Genomic DNA, 22,001 nt, shown 5'->3' with positions numbered 1-22,001 from the left:
TTTGTGTTAGAATAATAATTTTTTTTTCCCTTATGGAATCTGAGTCTTCATATAAAAGTGTCTTGTTTTAGAGACATGGATACACAGGGCAGACTGACAGCTGTCAGAAGGGAGGGGGGGACTGGATGAAAGAAGGTGAAGGGATGAGCCAAAGAACATATGTGTATAACCCATAGATACAGACAACAGTGTGGCGATGGCCAGAGGGAAGGGGGCTGGGAAAAGCAGGGTTGGGGGGGAATGGGGACATCTATAATAGTGTCAACAATAAGAATAAAGTTAAAAAAATTATTTAAATACCTTGTTTCAACCCTCCATTTCAAAAAGGATCTTTTCTTTCCATCCCCACTCCCCAAGTGAAAGCTTCTCTACACATTCAGCATGTATTTGATCAAGAGCCACAAATTCAAGTTACATGCAGCTTCTCTTTCGAAGACCTGTTGTTTAAAATATACCAGCACCAAAATCTCATACTGTTTTTGTTTTTGTTTTTTTTTAACTCAATAATTTTTTTACTTTGATTTTAAATTAATCCCTTGTGGACAACTTTGGAAGTGGTAAGAAATGACTTATATTTAAAAATACTGAATTGACAGCTAAATTGAACTGGTATGTTTCTTAGGACAGTTCTTGTTTTGTCATTTACTACATTTAAACTCAAGGTCCTTATTTATACTTCATCCCTTTCCTGAGCTGTGGAAGCGCTAACTGGGGAATTGAGAGATGAATACCAGTTAATCTCCATTTCCATTTCTTTGCAAGCTTTATTTGGAGACATGAGCCTCAGAAAATAGAAAGTAAACAGAATTGAATCAATATAAAGGGACCCTAAAATAGAGGGATGGAACCAACTTTTTAGGTTAGAAAACACTTTCTAATCAGAATTCACATCTGCAAAAATGCATTGGGTAGGTAGCAGTTATGAAAACAAAACACTGAACTGCAGTTGGAGGACTGGGTTCTGGGCCTAGCTTCTCAAATAACCAAAATTAGAATTTAAAAGCATAAAATAAGTGCTAATATGTAGGGAAACAAATGTAGCAGGTGACAAAATAACTATATGTATTATATATATTTAAACTTTAAAGTTCTTATGGTAGTAATAAAATCAAAACATTCTAGAACCAGAAGAAATCACAGAGATTCTAATTAGTCTAATTGCCCCAGAGCAGCAATTTTCAACCTTTTTCATCTCATGACACACATAAACTAATTACTAAAATTCTATGGCACACCAAAAAGTATATTTTTGCCTATCTGACAAAAAATAAAAAAAGTATAATTTTGATTCACTCATATTGCATAGCTATTGTTGTGTTGTCATTTTCTATTTGACAATCTAAGGGAAAGAGTTCAGTTGTGCATTAGTATGAAAGGAATCATTTTAACTCTGAAGTAAAACAGTGTTCTTTTTTTTAACATTAACAATTATATACAGATCATAAAATTAATAAATTAAGCATACTTTTGTACATAATTCATATCAAATTTAATATTCTCTTCACTGATTCTTTGTACTGAGAAAGGGTATTTTTATTGTCCCCTTCATTTTTTTTTTTTTTATTTAAAGATTTTATTTATTTATTTATTTTTAGAGAGAGGGGAAGGGAGAAAAAAAGAGAGGGAGAGAAACTTCTATCAGTTGCCTCTCATTGATTACTTGCTTCTTGCCCGCCCACAACCGAGGACCTGGCCCACAACCCAGGCATTGCGCTGAGGGAATTGAACTGGCGACCCTTTGGTTTGCAGGCCAGCGCTCAATCCACTGAATCACATCAGAAAGGGCCTCCTCATTCTCAAGCCAAACAACAGACTTTTTGTAATCTTTAACTTCTTTAGTACCAAGGAGCTTTTCTTTATTTACTTCCAGGTTTTTCTCTGTGGCTTTAATTTGGAGGAGTGTTTACAGGATATTTTTTTCTGAGGCGCTATTTGTCTATATGTGCTCTCACATGTCTGCTTCAGTATTATTTTTCTTGGGAATCGAACTGGTGACTTTTTGCTTTACAGGACGATGCTCAAAGAACTGAGCCACACTGGTCAGGGTGGTATTGCAGAGGGTTTAAATGTTGCTGTAACAGGATAAACACTGGGCCAGTCCTAGGAGGTAGTGCCTTTCTTCTGGGTGGCTTTTCAGATTTGGGTGTTCTTTCTATTTCACGTGGGCTTGGTTTCTGGGCTGCAGGGCCAGCCATGCAGGGAACCAGGTGGCTGCCATGGCTGGGAAGAAAGCAAGGCAGGGAGGACAAGCTCCATATTTATGTTTTATTTCCTTTGTTAGGAACCCTGACCTTGGTTTTAGAAAATATAAGTTTGGAGAGGATCCATCAGGAATCAAACCCATAAACTATTTGTAGATTTATAGTTTAGGATGGTGTGTATGCCCTTTTTGTCAGAGTACATTCTTTTATTTCTCTCAGATATACACCAAAAATCCCAAATGGAAGTCATTTAATATTAACCCCATTTGGTTAGAGCCATTGTAGGACTAAGAGATATGTAGCCATCCAAATTTTAGTTCTACTGTTAATGTTTTAAGGTACTAGATTGTATTTTATTTAAGACTTATCTAAATAAAGTACTGTTTTACCTTTGGGAGCACTGAGATCAAAAAGGGTTCATATGGCTCAGTCAAAGCCTGTAGACTTTTGTTTGGGTAGTTAATAGGATCCAAAGCTCTCTACATGTTATTGTTCTGATAGATTACATTTCTTTCATTTGGATAGTAGTATTGCAGAAGAATATTTGGAATTCCAGAAAAAATTTCTGGAATATTTAAAATTTATATATTATAAGGTAGTGTGCCCATTGGAACAATTTAAAGGAATTTATGGTATATATTTTGTTCTGAAAAGTTAATTTTAATTTTAGAAAACACAGATCCCTGAGGTGTCATACATTTTAACATTGTTATGTAAAGGCAGTTTTAGAACCCAAGAATACACCCCAAATTAATTGGCTTAGAAGTTATATTTTATCTAGTACCATCCAATAGAACTTTCTGGGGTGGTAGAAATATTCTGTATCTGTTATGTCCAAGATGGTAGCCACTATCCGCATATGGTTATTTAGCACTTGAAGGTGAGACTGAGAAAGTGAACTTTTTTTTAATCCTCACCCGAGGATATGTTTATTGGTTTTAGAGAGAGAGGAAGTGGGGTGGGGGAGAGAGAGAAACATCAATCGGTTGCCTCCCTATACGCTCCAGTCCAGAGATTGAACCCACAACTTAGGTATGTGCCCTGACTGGGGATAGAACCCACAACCCTTTGTAGTATGGACGATGCCCAACCAATGGAGCCACTGGGCCAGGGCAGAAAGCGAACTTTTAATTTAATTTAATTTAAGTTTATAAAGGCAGACTCCTTCAGGAATGATGATGTTTCAGTAGACTCAGGATGCATTTTGCAGACACTTTGTTTTGTCAGCTGGAGAGTAGAGTTGCTTTTGAGATTCGGGCTTTTAATAAAATGTATGCTGATGGTTTTTATTTTCTCTTTCTAGAATGGACTTCAGTGAAATCTGGAATTAAATTGAAATCATTAAATTCTTTCACTTAGCACTTTAGAAAACATTTTTATCCAGACTGCCTAAAGTTAGTGAATACTATAATAATAAATTGTTAATACTAAAATAAATAAATTTAAATATCACTTGTGGCTAGGCACTACTGTTTGGACAATGCAAGTATAGACAGTATTTTATTAGGCATTTAATACTACCAATAGTATATTCCACATCTGTCCTAGTCCTTGAATCTTAGTTCAGAGTTCAACAACTATCCCATCCCCGTTAAAAAAATTAAAGAAAAAAATAAGATTTTATTTATTTATTTTTAGAAAGTGGGGAAGGGAGGGAGAGAGAGAGGGAGAAAAACATCGATCGGTTACCTCTTGCATGCCCCCACCTGGAGACCTGGTCAGCAACCTGGGCATGTGCCCTGACCAGGAATTGAACCAGCAACCTTTTGATTCATAGGCTGGCACTCAGTCCACTGAGCCCCACCAGCCAGGGCACCCCATCCCCCATTTTAACTAACCTCTTGACATAAAAGAGTTGAATTATGTAAGAATCTGCATCTTCTAAATTGTGTGGATCCAGATTTATATTCCATTAGCACTAGAGCTTCATATAAGAAAAAGGTCCTGTGTTCACAGTTCAGCGATCATTTCCTACTTATGGATATTTTAAATACAATAGTTTTGAGACAGAATTTACATACTATATAATTTTCCCATTTAAAGTATATAAATGAGTGGGATTTTTTTTTTTTTTTGTATATTTAGAGTCATGCAACTATTACCACAATCAATTTTAGAACATTTTCATCACCCCCAAAAGAAATCCCATACCTTTTGGCAGTGGTTCCCATTTCCCCTAACTCTCTATCCCTAGGCTCCACCAGTCTACTTTCTATTGTATGAATTGCTTTCTCTGGATATTTCATATAAATGCAGGCATGTAATATGTGATCTTTTTTCACTTAGCATGATGTTAGAAAGGTTCACTTATGTTATAATATATATCACACTTCATTCTTTTTATTTCTGAATAATATTCTGTTGTATGGGTATACCACATTTTACTTACCCATCCTCCAGTTGGTGAACATTTATGTTGTTTCCCATTTTTGACTGTTATGAAAAATGCTGCTATGAACATTTATAATAAAATTTTGTGCAGGCATATTTTATTTATTTATTTATTTATTTATTTATTTATTTATTTATTTATCTGTGGTTTGTTTTTTTAGAGAGGGGGGAAAGGAGAAAGAGAGGGAGAGAAACATCAATGTGTGGCTGCCTCTCATGTGTCCACAGCTTGGGGCCTGGCGTGCAACCCGGTCATGTGCCCTGACTGGTAATTGAACCAGCGACACTTGGTTTGCAGGCCGACGTTCAATCCATTGAACCACAGCAGCCAGGGCTAGGCATATGTTTTTATTTCTTTTCGGTCTGTACTTAAGAGTGCAATTGCCAGTAATTCTATGTTTAACTTTTTGAAAAACTGCTAGACTATTTTCCAAAATGGCTGCACCTTTTACCTTTCCACCAGCAGTGTATGAGGGTTTTAATTTCTCTGCATCTTTGCCAACACTTGCTATTATTTGTCTTTTTGATTATTGGTGCTCTGTGGTGTGAAGTGGTATCTCATTGTGGTTTTGATTATCGTTTCTCTAAAAGCTCATGCCCTTACAGATTTTGAAACTGTCATTAAACATTTCAGTCTTCAGGTATGATTACTGCCTTTTATTGATATTTAGTATGATTTACTTTAAAATTCCACATCTCCTGTAAACAGGGGACCTTTTTTAAGTTGTAAGATAGCAATGAAATTGGAATCTTTGATAAGAGAATATTTCTCATTAGAGAAATGGAGTTAGCGCTCTGTATATATTTTGTCAATTCTGACTTGGTAGACTCCATACTAAGTGGAAATATGAATATTTTTGAGAGTATTGGTGGGCAGGAAAGTGTTGATTTCCTGAGAGTTAAATAATTATTGAGTAGGCTTTGAATTTTCTATACCTTGGATTCTTCTCTGTGTTGAATTTTTACTTGAAATGGACATAGAGTAGGTTGTTTTATGTTTTCTTTCCTATTATCCCTTTCCTTTGATATTCTTTTCTTGCTATATTTTAAGGAAATCTTTAGGAATAAGCAAGCTAAATTAACTCAAGGAGTTAGAGCCCAGCTTTAATGAGGCAAAGGTCATACGTAGATTTGTTGCATTTCTGTGTAGAATGTTAGGATACCTTTGATTACAACTAAAGGGGTTTTCTCATTTAGGGAGAGTCCTTAAAACATCCCAAAGCATGGTTGTCAGTATTTTTTAACAAGCTGATATGTGAACTTTTGTGTATTTTTACATATTTCAAAATACATGCAGCTGTTATAAAATCTTGGGTTCTTAGACTGTGAGGAACCCTTGGAAATCACCTATTCTTAACCTGTAACTTGTCTTTCTGACCTGTAACTTTGTAACTGAGGTCCATAGAGGAGGCATAATTTGACAAAGAATATAGCTAGTTACATAGTTAACTTGGAATGAATACTTGGACAGTGTTGAATGTATAAATGTATATTGAGTGAGTTGATGACAGAGCTGAGACTGAACACTGGGTCTCTTGAATCATACCCTGATGTTTTCCCTCTGTATTATGTCACTTTGTGGATACTACATGGAGACTTACCCTGGCTGGTTTGGCTCAGTGGATTGAGCGTCGGCCTGCGAGCTAAGTGTCGCTGGTTCGATCTTCCAGTCAGGGCACATCAGAGAAGGAAAACTCTGACTCCAAAAAACCTCCGCTGCCTTGCGGCATACCTCTTCAGGGGAAAGGCTAAGGGAGTAAACCCCGACAGAAAATCCGGAGCCGGAGTCCCTAAGGCGGTTTGACGTTGTAGTCAACACCGGCAACTCCTGCGGCGCACCTGAAGCCAAGCTGTATCGACTCCGTCTTTCCCTTGGATCCTTCAGCTGCGAAGAGAGGGGGGGTCTGCTGCATGGGCAACAGCAGACCCTCCATATCACCCTGCCCAGGCTCTGTAGCTTCAGCTTCACTGGAGAGGACACTCCAGCGTCATAGCAAGATGTCGATTCAACACGGGAGGAGACAGATACCGTGTCACTCCCGAGTCGGACTGCACAACCATTCTCGGCGGTGCAGATAGACTCTTGAGAAGCTACACCATCGTCTCTCGAGACGGACGGCTGCCGACGACATGGAGACTTGGCTAGGTGTTAGAAGTCCAAGAGAAAATGAACAGATAAACAGTCTAAGCTTCTCTTCTAACATTATCTTTGCAATATTTACAGCTGAAGGCAGGTACAATCTCTACACAGCAGATGGCAAATACATCTTCAAGGAAAGAGAATCATTTGATGGCAGAAACATCTTAAAGGTCAGTTTGAAACAGTGAATTAGAAATTGGCATGTGTTCTAAGTAAGCAAGGAAAACAAGCTGTTCTCCTTTTAACAGTAAAGTATATTTTTTCTCATGCTTCCCATGAGGCTCATTGATTGAAAGGGCCATTTAAAAATTGTTTGTTTTTAATGTCCTAAAAGAAAAAAGAGCCCTGGCTGGTGTGGCTCAGTGGGTTGAGCACCAGTCTGCAAACCAAAAAGTCACCGGTGGAATTCCAGGTCAGGACACAGGCCTGGGTTGCAGGTCAGGTCCCAGGTTGGTAACTGATAGATGTTTTTCTCCTCTTTCTCCCTCCCTTCCACTCTCTCTAAAAATAAATAAATAAAATCTGGAAAAAAGGAAAAAAAAAATCTTTTTGACTTTGTTTAAGCTGTGGTATTTTTAGAGTACTTGAAACTGATAATTTAAGAAACAAGAATCTATTTGGAACCATAGGAAAATTTGATTTTAACCTGGTGAGTTTTACTCTGTATTTTATCTCTGGAGGTCTGAATTTGTATCTTTTTAAGTGAAAAAATAATTGTCTTGATCAAATAGGTTTTCTCTTCTCCCACAAAATAACTTTGCAAAGTTGCTTCATAATCTATTTTTACTCAGGAACAGCTCATGTCCAAAAAAGTGTGTAGTCCAATTCTGACTGTTGAGGCTTTCACCATGTTAAATTAATCCATGAAATCTAAATAAAAGGGGTTCTTCAGGATTGCATTTATCTTTTTCCCACAGACCGCATTCTGCAATACCCACAATTTATGCCCTCTCTATCAGGCTAACATGCCATTGGGTTTCTGGGCAAAGAGAAACATAAATAGATACCAATGGAGAGGTTTTTGGTTCTGCATTTCACTTATTGTGCAATAGTTTAGGCCATACATTTCCAAGGTTATGGGTGTTTTCTGGAGCTGGGAGAGAGAGAGAGGGAGAGAGAATGCATATAATAGCTTTAAAATAAGCTTTAGACTTCCAGCCAAGACGGAGGCCTAGACAGACACACTGGATCTCCCTCCAAAACTAAGAAGGAATACAGCTACCTCAAAACTAGAGACAACCAGAACTTCCAGAAAATCAGGCTACATGGAAGTCCAACAAATAAAGATATAAAGAAGAAATACTCATCCAGACAGGTAGGAGGGGCAGAAAGGATGCAGTGTGGTGGCAGCGGTGGCAGCGGTAGGCCGATGGGAAGCAGTCACACGTTTTACAAAGTCAGGAGGGACACCTGGGGAGTGTTCTTAGCTCCTGACCAGACTGAGCAGTTCACGGTCCCAGCACTGGGAAAAATCAAGCCTCATTGCTTCTGACTGTGCAAACCAGTGTGAGTTGGGGTGGAGGCAGAGACTGCCGGTCTCTCAGAAGAGTTCGCTTGTTTGGAAGGCCCCCACGGTCCTGGAATGTCGACTGAACCACCCACTCGGAATGACAGCCAGGGCAACAGCTAGAGAGGCGCTGGTCCCATACGGAAGTGGGAGGAGTGCCTGGAAGAGGGGCGAGTGCTGAGCAAGCAGCATTGTTTCCTCTCAGAACCCTCCCCCCCACACAGTGCTACAGCATGGTAAAACAGGTCACACCTACTGATGAAATCCTAAGGCTCCGCCCCTTACAATGTCACAGGAGCGACAGCTCTACCTAAGATAGAGGCAAACACAGGAGCCTGTCAAGATGAGGAGACAGAGAAATATGGCCCAAAATGGGGAGCGGATCAAGGTTCCAGTGGGAGAATTAAGCGACAAGGAGATAGCCAACCTAACAGAGGAGATAGACAACCTAACAGACGCAGAATTCAAAACACTGGTGATAAAGATGTTCACAGGCTTGACAAATATGCTTGAGTATGGCAAAAGCATAAGGAAAGAAGTGAAGGCTATGCTAAATGAAATGAAGGAAAATACACACAAAACCAATGGTGAAGGGAAAGAAACCAGCATTCAAATCAATGACTTGGAACATAGGGAAGACAAAAACAGTCAACCAGTACAGAATGAGGAAACAAGAATTGAAAAAAAATGAGGAGAGGCTTAGGAATCTCTGGGACAACTTTAAACTTGCCAACGTCTGAATCATGGGGGTGCCAGAAGGAGAAGAGGAAGAACAAGAAATGGAAAGCTTATGTGAAAAATAATGAAGGAAAACTTGCCAAATTTGGCGAAGAAAATAGACATACAAGTCCAGGAAGCACAGAGTCCCAAACAAGCTAGACCCAAAAAGGACCACACCAAGACACATCATAATTAAAATGCCAAAGGTGAAATATAAAGAGAGAACCTTAAAAGCAGCACGAGAAAAGCAGCGAGTTACCTACAAAGGGGTGCCTATGAGACTAGACTGTCAGCTGATTTCTCAAAAGAAACTTTGCAGGCAAGAAGAGACTGGCAACAAGTATTCAAAGTGATGAAAAGCAAAGACCTGCAACCAAGACTACTCTATTCAACAAAGCTATCATTTAGAATGGAAAGGCAGATGAAGTGCTTCCCAAACAAGGTAAAGCTAAAAGAGTTCATTATCACCCAGCCATTATTGTATGAAATGATAAAGGGACTTATTTAAGAAGAAGAAGATCAAAACTATGAACACTAAAATGACAACAAACTCACAACTATCAACAACTGAATCTAAGAAAAAAAATTCAACTAAGCAAACCAGAATAGGAACAGAATTATAGATATAGGGATCATTTTGGAGGATTACCAGCAGGGAGGGGGAAGAGGGAGAAATGGGGAAATGGTGCAGGGATTAAGAAGCATAATTGGTTGGTACAAAATAGACAGGGTGATGTTAAGAATAATATAGGAAAGAGTGAAGCCAAAGAATTTATATGCACAACCCATGGACATGAACTAAGGAGGGTGGGATTGCTGGGGGAAGGGAGGTACTGGCCAGAGGGGAGTAAAGGGGAAAAAAATGGGACTACTGTAACAACATAATCTATAAAATATACTTGAAACATTTTAAAAGAAGTTTTAGCTTTGGAAATACTTTTTTTTTTTCTTTCCCTGCTCCATCCTCCATTCCCTTATCTTGTCCCTTGATAGTTTTCTTGCCAAATGCCTGATGTAACCTATTGCCTCTGCTCAATGGTGTCACTCTTCAGCAGCTACAGAGCCCAACAGGGCAGTGATAGCACTCATTTAGGCAGACATTCCAGCTCCCACATCAGAGCTGTGTTGAGTCCTTCTTTTCCTTATATTTTTTCTCTTTTTGAATGTATGTGATATGAATGTTTCTCTTCCTTTATCTCATTTCCTTTGGGATTTTTCAATAGTATAATTAATTACTTTACTTTTTTGTTGTTGTTAATTGATTAAGAAAGAAAATATACTGAGTGGGAAAAGAAATCTGTAGGAATGACACAAATCATCTCGGTTCTTTTGGAATTCGAAATAAAACCCAGAAGATGTGTTGATGTGAAGTGCTTTGATATCAGTAAAAGGGAGGTGCCAGCAGAGAGCCTGTGTGTGGGGTGGCTGTATGAACATGATGGATCTCTCATTTGATATTTAATTTTTCTCATTTTGTTAAGTCAGTTTTACATTTAAAGATGCTTTGCCTTGAAATCTGCCTAACCACCCCAGTGCTGACATGTGTGTAGCTCCCTCTAGTGTTGACAAGGTCTTGCTATACCTGTATCTATAGCAGTAGAACCCTTATTGGTTCATGCCTAACCAGGGTTTTAGAACTGAGCCCTGCTTGGGTACTTGGAGATCATTTATTTAATCCAGTTCCACACTTGAATCTCAAAAGACACAAGATCCAACATGTTTAAAGTGATTTGCCAAAGTTTATCATTAGTTAGTAGTAGAGTCTGAACCAGAACAAAAATTTAAAACTCACAGATTGTAATTGTTTTTTCTGCCTCCCGTAAAGATATTCAGTGTTTAGGTAGAGATCATTAGGTATTTGAAATTGGGCATGTCTATTTCAATTGTGATAATGTCTGATGAAAACTTGTTCCTTAAGTGTTAGGGCAATCGGTGTGCCAGTTAGTTTAAAACTGGCTAATTTAAGAATTGGACTTTTGAACTGATTTTAATACTAACACCAACAGATAAACTTATTGTGTCCCATCTGCCAAACCATGTGCCCTGCAGATAAAACAGTCATTATGATATAATCCCTACCTTCCAGGAGCTTCCTGTCTTTGAAGGGGTGCAGATAGTTACTAGGCAGGTACAATATGAGTACGGAGGAATACCTTTGAATACAGATCATGATAACAGAGCATCTTTTGGGATAGTTTCCAATATTTTACTTCAGAAAATAGATAATTTTTCACCCATGTGAAAATTATTAAATCAAAGGAATTAATTTTTCTTTTGAGAATAAAGGTGATGTATGGCCTCCAGTAATTACCCCTCAAATACATAAGAGGTAATAACTATATTTGTAAAGTAGTTATAGCAGCCCACCTTCTGGAATTATCATGAATGGACATGTCTTTCTCAAACAGAATATGAGAACCCTTGGCTTCTGAAACTCTTGGGAAAAAAATTCTGAAAACCAATTAATTATATATATATTTTTGGTACCAGATATAATTATTATGTTTAGAAAGGGGGAAAATCAATTTCACTAGGAACTGACTTGGAGTAAACAGAAAAGTTAACTGCATTGGTTGTTAAGATTGATTTCAGTTGCAGTTAACTACTATAGTTAATATGTGTGCAGCATATTAACAGCTATACAGGTCAAGGGTCAGGAATGGTGGTTGGGAAGCAGCCTTGGAAAAGAATCAACTTCATCTGCTATTCAAAGAGAAAGAAAACAAGAAAGCAAGTCATTGCTCATTGCTGTAAGAATTTAATGAGTAACAACCAATCGAAATGCTCCTCCATGAAGAAAATTGGGCTTTTTAGCTCAATATATATTATGTGTGCTGGGTGCCTCAATAAGAAAAAATTTTAAAAACCTCTAATGACTTGGAAGTGGAAGCCACATTTTTCTTTTGTACAGCTCTTTTGAGAGTTATTGCAGGTATAATAAACTAGTATCTGGTTATTTCTAGTTAAAATAAGACTTTTCTTACCCTGAGAAGGACTTTGAAAGAACTGAACAATAAAGGATCATTCTCCTGTGTTTTTCAAACCAGAAAAAGAAGAAACATATTTTTTTAGGGTGGTTTTTCCTTTACAGAAGACTGACAGATAACTCTGAAAGGAGGATGTTTGAGTAAAAAGGATTTAAGCCAAAATAATAGGATAGTGTCCCCTTAGGCTGTCTCTATTTCTAATCTAAGAGATACAAACTAAAATACTATTTGTTTATCCATAGACAGTGATAAAATTATGCTGACCTAACGACACACTGCCAGGAAAGAACTGCTCCCTTGGTAGCTAAAAGTACAATGGTCATTAACTGCCAGCTTTTGGAGAGAGAAATGGTCTCAATGGCAGTCTGTTTGGGGGACTTATGAAATGGCCTTAAGCAGCAGAATCAGTATTCCAAGAATGTGTCCTCAGCAGATTGAACAGGGGTACAGTATTAACTGTTCAAAAGCATAATTCTAACTGCAGAATGAAAACGAAACATCAGAGCTCTATGTTGTACTCACCAGAGAGGTGGTTTGGTACAGATGAAGCATAGTAGTATATTTGGGAGGGAATAAAAAGTACTGTAGGTCCAAAAGCAAAGGACACTATGAAAATGCCATTTCTTTTGACACTTAAAAGTCCTGGGAAATAAAAACCAAATAAAAAGGAAATGAATTTGTGCCTTTTCCACCTTATGTATAATAATCTTTACATTTAGAAAGAGGGAATTTGCAGTATTAAACTGCATTAATTTTAATGCTTTACTTGGAAATATGTTTTAAGTCTATCTAACCACATTGAGACTTTTCTTGAAAGATGTAAATAAGATTATGACAAGTATTTCATTTATTTTTGCTTTTGTTCCATCTCTGCCCCTTAAAGTCTTTAAAAGGACAGTTGGAATGAATAAATTCAAATTAGATCTTTATTTAGTTTGCATTATTTAGAGAAGTTTCTGTAAAGGAAACTTTTAAAAAATGTATACTATTTATTCTTTTTTGGTGATGTATAAAAATACATAAAACATGTATGTACTGTTAAATAATCATACAGTGAACAGTGTAACTACTACCAAGGTCAGGTCCCTCCCTGGCCAACTCTTATAGTCTGTTTGTCTAAGGTAACAAAGCCACAATTAAGTTCTTAAAAACAATTTCAGTGAAGAGGCTTGATTTGAGTAATTCCTTTGTTTTGAAGTATTAGAAGAACATTGAAAACAGTATTTTTATTTTTTGTTTTTAGGGAAGAGAGGTGAGATTGAGAACTATGCAGTAATTTTTCAAGAAAAAATATTAATGTCTTCAAAGGAAGACTAGTGTTTTAGAAAGTATTGTATAGTATTTCTAAGGAAGAAAACATTATGTTTTTTACTATCCAGTTCAATAGCCAGTCATATACTGTTCCTGAAAATTACTTCTTAGTCACATGGTTCTTCTTTAGAATTTTTTTTCAAAACTCAACTTTTTCAGAAAGCCTTTCCTTGAAAGTCTTATCACCAAATATTCTATTGCACTATTATATAGGATAAATAACAGCAAATTGAATGTAGACTAAAGCTACTCTCTCTCGTTACTACCATAACTGTGGTGTCATTTTTACTACCTGATATTTTTATAACTCGAAAATTTAATTTTATATAAGTAAAATCACTAAGCAGATGTCACATCCTCTCTAGGCCGTTTATGCTTGTTCATGGTTGACACTTATTAGATTCAGTTCACTTGGCCATACTAATATTTTATAATAGTATTTATCTATAGCATTGAAAACAGTCATATTATTCTTGACAACTATATGAAGTATACAACTTGTTAGAGGAGCAAATGTAAACTTTCTGAAGAATTTCACTTGGAAAATAAAAATAAGATGTTATGGACTTCTGGCCAAGATGGAGGCATAGGTAGACCTGCCGCATCTCCCTCCACAACTAAGAAGGAATACAACTACCTCAAAACTAGAGACAACCAGAAGTACCAGAAAATCGAGCTGCATGGAAGTCCAACAAATAAAGAAATAAAGAAGAAATACTCATTCAGACAGGCGTGACAGCTCAACCTAAGAGCAAGCACAGGAGGCAAACACAGGAGGCTGTCAAGTTGAGGAGACAGAGAAGTATGTCCCAAAGGAGGGAACAGATCAAGGTTCCAGTGGAAGAACTAAGAGAGTCCGTGGAAATTACATATATACACTAACAAATACATATAATTCAATTATTGTACTGAAACAGCACTGTAAAAAGTCACTGGCAGCCCCTATTTGTTTGGTACTTTGACCTACTTTTACTTTTTCCTAGTAACCACATTCAGAGAGTATCAAATCCTTTTCTCCATCAAATGCTTTCTTCCCTTGGCTTCAGTGGCATTTGTTTCTCCTGGATTTTTTCCTGTCTCTGGATCTACTTTTTAAAAATTCACTGCCTTATGTGGCCACTCCCTAGGGTTTTGTTTTTATCTCTGTGTTTTTCTTTTATTGTGATCTTGTTCTTTGCAGATGCTAATCATTCTTTTTTTTTTAAGTATATTTTATTGATTACATCGTTACAGTAGTCCTGATTTTTTTTTCCCTTTGCTCCTCTCTGTCCAGTACCTGCCTTCCCTCCGGCAATCCCACCCCACTTAGTTCATGTCCATGGGTCGTGCATATAAGTTCTTTGCCTTCACCCTTTCCTATATTATTCTTAACTTCCCCCCGTCTATTGTGTACCAACCAATTATGCTTTCTAATCCCTGCACCATTTCCTCATTTCTCTCCCATCACCCTCCCAGCTGATACCCTCCAAATGATCGCCATTCCTATGATTCTGTTCCTGTTCTGGTTGTTTGCTTAGTTGGATTTTGTTTTTATTTTTTAGATTCCATTGTTGATAGTTGTGAATTTTTTGTCATTTTAGTGTTCATAGTTTTGATCTTCCTTTTCTTAAACACATAAGACCCTTTATCATTTCATATAATAATGGTTTGGTGATGATGAACTTCTTTACCTTTACCTTGTCTGGGAAGCACTTTATCTGCCCTTCCATTCTAAATGATAACTTTTCTGGTTAGAGTAGTCCTGGTTATAGGTCCTTGCTTTTCATCACATTGAGTACTTGTTGCCAGTCCCTTCTTGCCTGCAAAGTCTCTTTTGAGAAATCAGCTGATAGTCTTATAGGCATCCCTTTGTAGGTAACTCTCTGCTTTTCTCTTTCTGCTTTTAAGGTTCTCTCTTTATCTTGAACCTTTGGCATTTTAATTATGGTGTATCTTGGTGTGGTCTTCTTTGGGTCTAGCTTGTTCCGGACTTTCTCTGCTTCCTGGACTTGTATGTCTATTTTCTTCGCCAAATTTGGCAAGTTTTCTTCATTATTTTTTCACATAAGCTTTCCATTTCTTGCTCTTCCTCTTTTCCTTCTGGCACCCCTATGATTCAGATGTTAGCACGTTTAAAGTTGTCCCAGAGGTTCCTAAGCCTCTCCTCATTTTTTTAATTCTTGTTTCCTCATTCTGTACTGGTTGACTGTTTTTTTTCTTCCTTATGTTCCAAGTCATTCATTTGAACCCCGGTTTCCTTCCCTTCACCATTGGCTTTGTGTGTATTTTCCTTTGTTTCATTTAGCATAGCCTTCACTTCTTCCCTTATGCTTTTGCCATACTCAAGCATATCTGTCAAGCCTGTGAGCACCTTTATCACCAGTGTTTTGAATTCTGCGTCTGTTAGGTTGTCTGTCTCATCTGTTAGGTCGCTTAGATCTCCCACTGGAACCTTGATCTGTTCCCCCTTTTGGGCCATACTTCTCTGTCTCCTCATCTTGACAGGCTCCTGTGTTTGTTTGCCTCTGTGTCTTAGGTAGAGATGTTGCACCTATTATGTTGTAAGGGGCAGAACCTTAGGTATTCATCAGTGGAGGGCAACACTTTTCACTACATTGTGGCACTATATGTGGGGGAGGGGTTTGGCAGGGCACAATGCCGCTCGCTCAGCACTTGCCCCTTTTCTAGGCACTCTCCTGTATGGGACTGCACCCCTCTAGCTGTTGCCCTGGCCGCCGTTCCCAGGGTGGGTGGGTCTGCGGATGTTCTAGGACCCTGGGGGCCCTTTAAACAAGTGGACTCTGCTGAGAGACCAGCAGTTTCTTCCTCTGCCCCAACCCCCACTGGTTTTCACAGTCAGAAGCAATGAGGCTTGATTTTCCCTGGTGCTGGAACCATGAGCTGCACGGTCTGATCTGGTGCTGGGAATGCTCCCCAGGTGTCCCTCCCTACTTTTTAAAATGTGTGTGCTTGCCGTTGGCCTGCCGCCGCTGCTGCCACCACCACACCACATCCTCTCCGCCTGGGCTCTGCCCCTCCTACCTATCTGGATGAGTATTTCTTCTTTATATCTTTGTTTTTTGGACTTCCATGCAGCTTGATTTTCTGGAACTTCCGGTTGTCTCTAGTTTTGAGGTAGTTTTATTTCTTCTTAGTTGTGGAGGGACGCAGCATGTCTGTCTAGGCCTCTATCTTGGCTGGAAGTCCTCTAATCATTCATTAAAGGTCAGTATAGTTATTCTCCCCCTTCTCCCTTAACTTTGATTTTGCAGAGACCTGTTACATGCCCTCAGTTCTTAGCAATATGTCTTGCATGGGCAAGTACCGAGGAATTTTTTTAGATGACTGAAATTGTTTTCCGAAGGAATCAGTTTTTGGAAGAGAAGAAAAAGATTTTCTGTTTGTCAAAGGAGATATTTTTTTGCATCGTGCTTGAGGTAAACTCTTAGAGATGGGCTGGCAAACTATGGTCTGAGGGTGAAATATGGCCTCCTACCTGTTTATGTGTGGCCCTCAAACTGTGAATGCTTTATATATATATTTAAAGATTTTATTTATTTTTAGAGAGAGGGAAAGGGAAGGAGAAAGACAGGGAGAGAAACATCCATGTGAAAGAGAAACATTGATCAGTTGCGTCTTGCATGCCCCCAGCTGGGGACCTGGCTTGCAACCCAGGCATGTGCCCTGACCGGGGAATCAAACCCGCAACCTTTCTGTTTGCAGGATAATGCCCAACACACTGAGCCACACTAGTCAGGGCTGGTTTTTATATTTTTTAAAGGTTGAAAAAATTAAAAGATGAATAATATTACATGATATGTAAAAATTATATGAAATTCAAAAGTTAGGGTCCTTAAATAAAATTTTATTGGAACACAGCTACCCTCATTTGTTTATACACTGTCTGACTGCTTTTGCACTACAGTGCCAGAGTTGAGTAGTTGTGATGCAGATCATATGGCCACTTGGCTCTTTGTGGAAAATGTTTCCTGACCCCTGCCTTAATGGTTAGTGTTTAGTTTAATTTTCTTCCTGCTTTTTGATAAGATTAAAAGCTCATATTTAATAGATCCTCAAGATATACTAATTCTGTCCTGTATAATTAACAGTCAATCCTACTGCATTTCCCTGATTTGAATCATTTTCTAGAAAATGTTTATTTTTTATTTTTTTTAAATTATATTTTATTGATTATGCTTTTATAGTTGTGCCAGTTTTTCCCCCTTTGCCACCCTCCACCCAGCACCCCCACTCACTCAGGCAATCCCCACATTGTCCATGACCATGGGTCATGCATATAAGTTCTTTGGCTATCCCGTTCTCTATGCTGTACTTTATATCCCCATGGCTATTCTTTAACTACTTATTTGTCCTTCTTAATTCCCTCACCTCTTCACCCATTCCCCCACTCCCCCCTCCTATCTGGCAACCATCAAAATGCTCTCCATATATGTGATCCTGTCTCTGTTCTTGTTTGCTTAGTTTTTTAGATTTAGTTGTTGATAGATTTGTATTTATTACCATTTTATTGTTCATCGTTTTGATCTTTTTCTTAAATAAGTCCCTTTAACATTTCATACAATAATGGTTTGTTGATTATGAACTCCTTTAGTTTTTTCTTGTCTAGGAAGCTCTTTATCTGCCCTTTGATTCTAAATGATAGCTTTGCTGGGTAGAGCAATCTTGGGTATAGGTCCCTGCTTTTCCTGACTTTAAATATTTTTTGCCAATCCCTTCTAGCTTGCAAAGTTCCTTTTGGGAAATCAGCTGATAGTCTTATGGGAACGTCCCTGTAGGTAACTAACGGCTTTTCTCTTGCTGCTTTTAAGATTCTTTATCTTTAATTTTTGGCATTTTAATTATGATGTGTCTTAGAGTGGGTTTCTTTGCATCCATCTTGTTTGAAGTTCTCTGTGCTTCCTGGACTCATATGTCTATTTCCTTCACCAAATAAGGCAAGTTTTCTTTCATTATTTTTTCAAATAGAGTTCTAATTTCTTGCACTTTTTCTTCTCCTTCTGGCACCCCTATGATATGAACATTGGACCTCTTGAAGTTGTCCCAGAGGCTGCTTACACTATCCTCATTTTTGTGGGTTCTTTTTTCTTCTTGTTATTCTGATTGGTTGTTTGTCTTCTTATGTTCCAAATCATTGATTTGATTCTCGGCTTCATCCACTCTACTGTCGTTTCCCTGTATGTTGTTCTTTATTTTAATTGGTGAATCCTTCATTATGTTGCTGAGGTCCTCGCTAAGTTCCTGGAGCATCCTTATAACCAGCATTTTGAACTTTGCATCAGGTAGATTGCTTATCTCCATTTTGTTTAGCTCTTTTTCTGGAGTTTTGATCTGTTCTTTCATTTGGGCCATGTTTCTTTGTCGCTTCATTTTGGTAGCCTCCCTGTGTTTGTTTCTATGTATTAGGTAGAGCTGCTGTGATTCCATCTTGGTATCATGGCTTAATGTGGTAGGTGTCCTGTAGGATCCAGTGGGACAACCTCCCCTATCACCCAAGCTGGGTGTTTGAGGTGCACCCTTTGTGTGGGCTGAGTATACCTTCCTCTTGTAGTTGAGCCTTGATTGATGTTGGTAGATCAATGGGAGGGATTTACCCAGGCCAGTAAGTTACAAGGACTGGCTGTGACCACTGACCACAATTCTCCGCCATTTGTGGAGGATCAGCTGTGCAGGGGCAGGATGGTGGTCCTCTGAAGTGGTCTGTAGTTGTCCACTGGGTGTGCTGGCCCTGGGGTTTCCCGGGTGGTGCAGGCCAAAGACAGCCATCACTGGCGTTTTGCCCACGGTCACCCTGCCTAAGCTATAAAGCAATCTGAGATGGCTGCTACCTGTGCTGGGCTTGGAGGTTCCCAGGTGAAGCCAAGCTATGAATCTAGGCTGGCTGCTGCTAGTGCTGGGTCTGGGGCCACTTAGCAAGAGGTACAGGGATGGGGGGCTCACTGGGCCAGTTGTTACTTGTTAACAGCTATAGTTTGGGTGGGATGGAGCCTCGGGGAATCTCTAGGGCAGGACAAACAGTGTTAGCCAGGTGATGGAGTCTCAGATATGGCACCCACCTGCCAGCTCTGTGGCTCTGCCTGCCTTTCTGTCTGGGAGCAAACTGTCCCTCAGCTCTCTCCTTGATACCAGTGACTTCACTTCTTCCCTGTGGTGCCTTTCAAGCTGCTACTCCAGTGCTGGAGCTCAGAGGGAGTAAATGTGAGTAAGTTCATATGCGGGTTCTTTAAAAGGAACTGCTCAGTCCCTGCTGGTTTTTGCAGCCAAAAGTTATGGAGATTTATCTTCCTGGCACAACAACCCTGGGCTGGGGGGCGCCTAGTGTGGGGCTGGGACTCCTTGCTCCCTAGATACCCCTCCCGAATTTTTATCTACCACATGTGGATGTGGGACCAGCTTGTTCCATGGCTTCGTCCCTCTTACCAATCTGGATGGATATGGTTTATTTAATTCTGTAGTTGGCAGACTTCCATTCAACTCGATTTCTGATGGTTCTGAGTGATGGTTGTTCTATATTTTAGTTGTAATTTTGATGTGGTTGTGTGAAGAGGTGAGCCGTGTTTACCTATGCCACTATCTTGACTGGAAGTTCAGTCTCTTTCTTTTTTAAAGTGAATTTACTAAATCCAAGAAAAAGAAATATTTAAATTAAATGTACCTATAGCTTATATTCACAATCTTCCATTAATAAGTGAAGTTTATTTTTCACTTAAATTTGATTGCAATTTTATTACTCTATGTAGCAAATGCAGCTGATATTGATAACAATGAGCTTGAATTTAAGTTTAACTTTCTTATATTTTAAAATACATCCAAAACTAATTTGTGCTTCCCGGTTTATGCACTAATTAACTTTAAAAATAAACAACAATTCCTTTTGCAGTTTCAGTTATGCTTTATTTTAGAATATTAGTAAAAAGTTTTAAAGACTTTATTTCTCTTTAAAGATTGAAAGAAAGAGAGGGAGAGAAATATCGATGTGCAGGAAAAACAGTGATCAGTTGCCTCTCACACACCCTGAACCAGGGACCTGGCCTGTAACCCAGGCATGTACCCTGGCGGGCAATGAAACCAGCGACCTTTTTGGTCTGTGGGATGATGCCTAACCCACTCAGCCACACCAGTCATGGCCAATAAAAATTATTGAATGAAAAAAGATCCTGAACTTGTAAGTAAATTGTGCTAATTTTATTATTATCATGGATATAAAAAAAAAGTGGAGTTTAGGAAGGCACCTGTGACAAGACATCTTGCCAAAATATGGCTGGTGTTATTTGCTGTATTAGTGATAAAACTATGGCTCTGCCTCTATTCTTGATAATTAAAAAACAAAAATCATGAAAATACTATTAGGAAATTATTAGAGGCATTTCATATTTTGCTAATAATAGAAACAACATACTATATGTTAAAAGATCTGAAAGATTTCTGACAGGTTTCTTAGCACATTAGATACATGTTTTTTAAAGTGCAGTTTGAAATGCTTCAGTTTAGTTTTGTATGTGTTTATTTTAGGCTATTAGGTTGGAGTGGGGGTGGGAGGAAGATTCAAATCCAGGTAGGATATCACCAAAACTTTTTCTTATGCCCTGACCAGTGTGGCTCTGTTGGTTGGAGCATCTTCCCATAAACCAAAAGGTTGATTCCCAGTGAGGGCACATACCTGGGTTGTGGGTCCATCCCTGGTTGGGGCCAGTATGAGAGGCAGCCTGATGCATGTTTCTGTCCTTCCCTCCCCAACGCTCTAAAAATCAGTGTACATGTTCTTAGGTGAGGGAAAAAAAACCCAAAAGAAACCAAAAAACAAAAGTATTCTTCAGTATTTGTTTTATATATCACTTTGTTTGGAAAATGAAGTCTTAAAAACACTAATGAAGGCAACCAAAGATGTGACTATCAGCAGGATGAAACCATTGTTAAAATGATACTGGAAAGTGAGCAATTAGCTGATTTTTTGACCAAGTCAGAATCTGTTCGTTCCTGATATGTTGCTGTCTGTTTACACACTATGTGTTTTTCTCCCTTTGCTCTCTTTTGAATGCATGTTTGTTGGTTATTCATCTATGCAGTGGTCCTGGAATATGTCTTAAGTGTTGTGATGGCTCAGGTAGCAAAGGATGAGTTTGAAGGGTCTACCTACACAGTAACAAGAAATAGGCCATGGTTTGGCAAAGACAATAAGAGTAGAAAAAAATTAAGAGATTAAAATTACTTTTCTTAAAATTATTTATGGTTTTTATCAGGATGAAACATAAACATTTTATTGACTACCTACTAAATACAAAGCTAGAGTTTTGGTTTGTTTGAGAGAGGGAGAATATATATTTAGTTGTCTTTGGTCCTTTTTATATCATTCCTATGAACTCTTTGAACAGGGTGTCTGTTCTTATTGTGGGAAATATTAATCTCTTTTAGTATTCATTTCTAGGGGTCCAGTCATATCATTTTGGGTGTAGTTCACAAATGAAGTGAATTGGGTTATGGTTCACTTTGCATTTATTGTGGTTTCTTTAAGTTGTAAAATATACATAAGATTTATCATTTTAACCATTTTTAAATATACAATTCAGTGGCATTAAGTACATTCATATTGTGCAACCATCATCCCTAACCATCTCCAGAACTTTTTCATCATCTTAAGTTGAAATTCTGTGCCCTTTAAACAATAACTCCTCCCTTTCTCCCCTCTGCTCAGCCCTTGGGCACCACCATTGTACTTTCTGACTATGAATTTTGCTACTCTAGGTACA

The 22,001-nt window shown here is 38.4% G+C and overlaps 1 protein-coding gene across 8 annotated transcripts in view; it reads left to right on the top strand.

Moving 5' to 3' along the window:
- Positions 1–22,001, top strand: part of ASCC1 (activating signal cointegrator 1 complex subunit 1) — a 115,111-nt gene that overhangs the window by 78,336 nt on the left and 14,774 nt on the right. For 7 of the 8 annotated variants that reach the window (XR_016511228.1, XM_090278179.1, XM_090278176.1 and 4 more), the window contains one exon: positions 6,817–6,902. The exons of the other annotated variant lie outside the window; for it this stretch is intronic. Coding sequence is in view for 6 of the 7 variants with exons in the window: in XM_090278179.1 (XP_090134305.1) it covers positions 6,817–6,902 (86 nt within the window). In the remaining variant the exon portion in view is untranslated. The remainder of the gene's footprint in view (positions 1–6,816; positions 6,903–22,001) is intronic. 8 annotated transcript variants of the gene reach the window in all.

Source organism: Furipterus horrens, unplaced genomic scaffold (genome assembly GCF_987537825.1).
Source record: "Furipterus horrens unplaced genomic scaffold, mFurHor1.1.pri manual_scaffold_5, whole genome shotgun sequence".
Taxonomy (NCBI): domain Eukaryota; kingdom Metazoa; phylum Chordata; class Mammalia; order Chiroptera; family Furipteridae; genus Furipterus; species Furipterus horrens.
Note: the sequence above shows the minus strand (reverse complement) of the source record. Positions and strands in the feature narration are given on the sequence as shown.